Source organism: Salvia hispanica, chromosome 2 (genome assembly GCF_023119035.1).
Source record: "Salvia hispanica cultivar TCC Black 2014 chromosome 2, UniMelb_Shisp_WGS_1.0, whole genome shotgun sequence".
Taxonomy (NCBI): Eukaryota; Viridiplantae; Streptophyta; class Magnoliopsida; order Lamiales; family Lamiaceae; genus Salvia; species Salvia hispanica.
Window position 1 is genome coordinate 27,636,687 of NC_062966.1, and position 6,505 is coordinate 27,643,191.

At 36.2% G+C, this 6,505-nt stretch overlaps 1 protein-coding gene across 1 annotated transcript; it reads left to right on the plus strand.

The window, feature by feature from the left end:
• The first annotated feature begins 3,077 nt into the window (after positions 1-3,077).
• On the plus strand, positions 3,078-5,194 carry LOC125204088 (glucan endo-1,3-beta-glucosidase, acidic-like). Its single transcript, XM_048102637.1, has 2 exons — positions 3,078-3,194; positions 4,095-5,194. The coding sequence occupies exons 1-2, from the start codon at positions 3,116-3,118 to the stop codon at positions 5,048-5,050; spliced, it is 1,035 nt and encodes a 344-aa protein (XP_047958594.1). The 5' UTR covers positions 3,078-3,115; the 3' UTR covers positions 5,051-5,194.
• Positions 5,195-6,505: the final 1,311 nt, after the last annotated feature.

Below are 6,505 nucleotides of genomic sequence, written 5' to 3' on the forward strand. Positions count from 1 at the left end.
GCTAAACCATATGTCCTGGCGGCCACGGTCCAGTTATTAAATACTTCATCCGTCCCACCCTAATTGACACATTTTGTTTTTTGGAATGTCGCACTTTAATGACATATTTTTAAATATAGAAACATCACTCTCGATTTCTACTTTTTCTCACTCTTTCTTTATCTTCTGTCATCATAACTAACAAAATAACACTGCGTTAAATCTCATGTCAAAAAGGAAATATTCCACTTAGGATGAGACAAAGGGCATAATTGTTTTTATGGTATAGGTTAAAAAAATCACATGCAAATTATGCAATTGGCCGGCAAGATATTAGAAAATCACATGGAAGGCGTCGTAGTCGTTTTCAATTGATTGGAACAAATTCGTGCATACATACAACTTGATAATGGAGTCAATCATAACATATTTTAAATATTGCATTTAATAAGTTGACTTAAGTCCACCTTTCGTTAGGTCAATTTATTCTGTATTTTACTGTTTCCCTTAATTTTATTTTGTAGATATTTGTGAATTCTCGATTTTATCCAGGAGTTAGAAGTGGAAGAAGGGAGTTACAATGCATGAAAATATTTTATGGAGTAATTTTTATTTGTTTGAAAAATGTTTATTAAAGGTGGAAGAAAGGGAGTCTATGATGTACTATTAAATTAGTTAAGGTTGGCATCTGAAAATGATTTTCACAGTATTCATATGGCGTGTAAAACCTTCCTACAAACACTGAACAACCTAAAACTAAATTTAGAAAATTCCAAAAAATTAATAAAATCATAATAATACTCACAAATTGACGTTTTCTCCTTTTAAACGAACTCGGTTGGCCAAACTAGAGCTTGATTTCTAGGGCAGTTTGGAAAATCATCTCCGAAATTTACGGAATTCTAACTTGAATTTTAGCGGAAAACTGCATTTAGTGAAATATGAAATACTAATATTTAGGTCCATGAAGTAACTCGAACAAAATTTAAGTCATCATATTGTCTCTAGCAAAAATATCCCCTGCATAATTAAATTCTACATGTGCAAACACAATTTTTGGACCCAAACACACTCATCCACAAGTTAAGTGGCCCATTCTATTGAGAATACAACTGTATTATTAGACCAAAACAAAATACGCCAGAAATATTACTGTTGTACTATTATAATTATAACAAAACTTGAAAGAGACTACATTAAATAGCCGGAAGTTTCGGGTATTTATATGCAAATAAATAGAGAAATGGAAAATTTTGTAGACTAATATTAATTTAGCTATTTTTGTATACATAAGAGTTTGCAAAGTTTAGTGTATTTATATGCAAATAATTAAAGAAATTGAAAAATTTGTAGACTAATATTTTAGTTATTTTTATATACATAAGAGTTTGCTTTATGTTTCTTGGAGTTACCATTCGTCGTGATTTTTTGGCTATGTACCTAGCTAGTTAACACTAATAAATATTCTTGTAAGAAAATTCATAACTACATTGGTAGTTTTTCTATTGATGCTAATTGAGAATAGAAAGTTCAACTAATAGAACAACCACCAACAGCTAGCCCATGTGTGGAAAAGTATTTGAAAGTGAAATAACAATATTAAATTATATACTAGGGCAGTATTCTATCCAGAGAGAGGTGAGAAAAAGTAGATATAATAGAAGACGGAAAGAGAGAAAGTAAGAGAGAGGGTAAAAAGTAAGGAATAGAACTAGAAAAAGTAGATAAAGTATAAGAGAAAGTTTCGATTTTTGAAATGAGACTATTTTTCGTGGACACACCAAAATGGCTAAATGAGACTATTTTTGTGGACGAATGGAGTAATAAAGTGTGGATGGAGTAAGATTAGTGGAATGCGGGCCTACTATCATTTATGGAAATAGTGAACGGTGGGAGTAATAAAAAGTGGATGGAATAAAATTAATGGAATGTGGGCCTATTATCATTTGTGGAAATAGTGAACGGAGGGAGTAATAAAGTGTGGATCTAATAAGATTAGTGGAATGTGGGCCTATTATCATTTATGGAAATAGTGAACTTAGATTCCAAATGTGAGACGGAAGGAGTATTTGGTGGAAATGGATTGCTCACATCTTTAAAAGGTACTAGTATTATAAGTAGGGAGGATTGTCCACTCATTCTGTACATGAAATGTTGTCCACATTTTGACTCGGCGGGTTCTAATAAATGTGAAGAAAATGAGTGGAAAAAGTTAGTGGAATGTGAGTTCCACATTTATGTATCAGTTTTATAATAAAATGTGAGTGTAATGAGTTAATGAATAGTGAGCTCCATTTATACAAAATGGAAAAAGAAAAAATAGAATATATTTCGCGAACGGACCAAAATGATAAAAGTAGACAATATTTCACGTACGGAAGGGTGTAAGAGTTAGGACTACCATTTTACTGATGCGGACAAGAAGATGTTGTAGTACGACCCCATAACGTGCAAGGCTTGAATGATTATTAGGCTTCCACGCTTGCAAGTTGCAATTGAAAAACTTGTTACTGACATGAATATGTTCTAATACTATGTTAAAAATAGAACGCCCATCCCCTTAAATATCTTATAAGAAGGATGAGTTATCTGCTCAATTATAAAAGAGTTCAATTACTATTCTGTTTGTGTGACAAAATGAGATTCACTAATATTATGTACTTCTTTCGTCCTAATTAAGTTGGGTCATATTTTTTTTTTTTTTTATGTTCTAATTAAATTGAATTATTTTCTTTTTTGACAAAATATAAAATATTCAATCAGTCTTACTTTATTCCATCACTCACTTTACTCTCTCTTTATCCTTTCTACTTTATTCCTCTCTCTTACTTTTCAACATAATTTCTTAATCTCCATGCTCAAAAGTTGTGACTCAACTTTGTTGGGACGGGGGTAGATTTTTTTATAATATGAAGCTTGCCTAACTATTTACATGACTCAGTTATTTTAGCTGGTTTTCGAATACATTAATTTAGGCAAGAAAAAATATACTACTGTTTAATAATTGAATGGCCATATATAATTACAAATACGTCCAGCATATACTACCCCTGAGTGATAGAAAGTCTATATAAAGGAAGGTAAGTGATGACAAGATTCACCAACACTTGCTCAATTGCTCTTTCCTTAGGCTGCAATGGCTATCACAAAAAATTACTTCTTCCTCTCTGCAATATTCACACTTATATTTTTGTTCACATCTCTGGATTTCACTGGTTAGTTTTATTTCTCTTTTCAATATTATTTAAATTTATCTTTAATTAATGTACAATTAATGTTCATTCTCAGTCATATAGTTGAGATAAACTTTTTTAATATAGATTATTCTACCATTGATCAATCTTGCTTGATCATCTAACTTAATTACATTCCATCATGACTATATGCAGAGGGATACATCCCTTAAAATTAAATATTTTGGTTGACTTTTTAATTGGTACACAACTTTTAACTTGCAATTTAACTCAAACTTATAAAATTTTAAGAAAGATGTTGGATTCAAAGATTTTACACCTTCCGTCCTCAATATGAGTCTCATTTTGATAAGACACGAGTTTTAAGAAATGTAATAGAAAATGGGTTGAAAAAGGGTGTAAAATGTGGGTCCTACTTTTATACTCCCTCCGTCTCATAGAAATCGACCATATTTCTTTTTTCGTCCTTCCTATACAAATAGTACATATCCATTTATGGTAATTTTTTTCTCTTTCTCTTTTACTTTATCATTTATGGATCCTACCATCCACTTCACAATTTCAACTATTTTTTCTATTTCTCTCATACTTTACCAATTATGCATTAAAACTCGTGTCCATACCAAATGGCTTATTTCTGTATGAAGGAGGGAGTATTAGTATATAATAATATGTGAGTGAAAATAAGATAATGAAATGCGAGGTACACAATAAAAAATGTGAAAATGGGACAAGTAATTTGGGACGGACAAAAATAAAAAACTAGAGCTAATATTGTGAGACAGAAGGAGTACGTTCTTTTAAACTCATACTTAAACGTAAATATGCCGGTTAATTTAAATTGAACATATTTCTTATCCATCTGAGTGGCGCTTCATTGTCAATTCGAACCCCATGACGAGTTTCGGGTACTCGATGCAGCTGCTCAAATCGGGGTATGCTACGGACGGAACGGCGCGGGACTACCCCCTCCAACCCGAGTCGTGCAGCTATTCAAGCAATACAACATCAAAAGGATGCGAATCTATGACACGGACCAAGCCACCCTGGAAGCCCTCCACATGCAGCTCCAAGACATCGCCAACAGCCGCCCCAACGCGGACCGCTGGGTCCAAACCAACATCCGCAACTACGGCAACGTCATCTTCCGTGCCGTCATCGTCGGCAACGAGGTCAGCCCGATCCGAGGCGACACCGCTCAGTACGTCCCGTTCGTCCTCCCCGCCATGCGCAACATCCGCGCCGCCCTCGACGCCGCCAACCTCGGCGCAATCAAGGTCTCCACGGCCATCGAGACCGAGGTCATCGACCCCAACACCAACTACCCGCCGAGCAAGGGGGATTTCCGGGGCGATGTGAGGCCGTTTCTAGACCCCATCGTGAGGTTTCTCGTCGACACGGACGCCCCTCTCTTCGCCAACATATACCCCTTCTTCGCCTACCTTTACAACAAGGCGCAGATCCCTTACAACTACGCCTTTCTGGAGGAGGGCGGTGGGATCAACACCCCGGACGGGATTTACGACAATCTCTACTACGCGCTCCTGGACGTAGTGAACGCGGCGCTGGAGAAGAGCACGGCGAGGGTCTTTCCCGACGCGGCCGGGAAGGTGGCCCCGGTGGCGAAAGGGTCGGAGACGGGAGCGGCCAGTGACGGGTCGGGGGATGCCACGGCGAGCATTGAGAATGCGCGGAGATACAACAATAATTTGGTGAGGGTGGTGAAGAGTGGGACGCCGAGGAGGCCGGGCCGGCCGATTGAGACGTACATATTTGCGATGTTTGATGAGAATCAGAAGCCTGGCTCGGCAATGGAGCAGCATTTCGGGCTGTTTTATGCCAACGGGCAGCCAAAATACCCGATGAATTTTAACTAGCTGAATATGCCTACTTTTGATGGTTGAAGAAAATAAAGGCCTTTGCTATGTATGAAGCCTTTGCGGTGTCACACTATGTGCATTTGCAAGAATTGTAATAAAGAGTTGATTGATGAAATATACAACCATTTAAAAGCCCCAAAATTATACTTATCTCACTTTAAGAGTCCCATTTGAGTTCGACACGAATTTTAGAAAAAAGAAAGGAAAGTTGGTGAAAAAACATGGTGGAATATAAGTCCTATTTTTATATATTGGTTTTCCATTCGACGACTACCTTCGGCGATCGATATTCTCTCCGGCATCCAATCGTTGGATCAGCGGAGGCAAGATTTGGTTGTGCGTGGAAGTCTTTTCCGTCGGGCAACACAAGATCTAGGGTTTGTACAATAATCAACGAGAAGTTGGGAAAAATAATATTTTCATTCATAATGAGTTTATGAACAAAAACCCTTTTATAATCTAAGGACCCTAGGGTTGATTCGACCTAATCCTATTAATCTCGGGAAAGAATCGACAAAGAAAACCCGAAACTGAGCTTATAATTACGCTCGACTCATACTTAAATTAAAATATAAAATTACCACAAAGTTCAAAAAGAAAATAATAAAAACATAAAAACTAGTACTTGTTAAATTAACGACTTATTTGGGAACGAAGTCGCCGAGCTTGTTCGGCGGTTGACTTTCCTCTTCGGCTTCAACTTCGCAATGAATTGTTGCTTCATCTGTTCGCTCCGTACCTTCGTCATAGCTTCCTTCGGTTTTGCTGTCACAGGATTCTGCGGCTGCGGCTCTGGAACCGTATCATTTTATAATATAATGTGAGTGGAAAAATGTTAGTGGAATGTGAGTCTATGACTATTTGTGGAATATTTCAACAAGAACTCCTAAAGTGGGAAACTTAAAAATGGTAAACAGGAACTGCTATATTGAGACAGAAGGAGTAGTATAATAATATACTCTCTCCATTTTTTAAAAATAACAACTCTTTCCATTTTAGTCTGTTCTTTAAAAATAGTAGCATTCAAACTTTCTATTTTTGGAAATCTTTACACCTGTATACATCAATTTATTTACCACTTGTGTAACGCCCCACTTTTCGAACCCTAATTTTTGAGCCATAAAATATCTGCATTAAATGTTTTTAATGCCGTGAAGTATGTGGATTAATAATGAGTGAAATTATTAAATGATTTTCTATGGTGACCTAATTTTGATTTGGAGTTAGAATTTGGATTGACTGAGTCAATTCCGTTGAATATATGACGTGGATGTAGAATGATCAATTCCATTGAATTTGTGACGTGGCTGTTTGAATATTTGATGTGGGGTGAATTTTATTGTGGAGAATTATTTTCCTAAGGGTGAGTGAGATTAAATAGGTTCATTGATAATTATCTTACCCATATTCTTGGAATTTTCGACCGTTATTATTGTTGAAAAAGAATTCTAT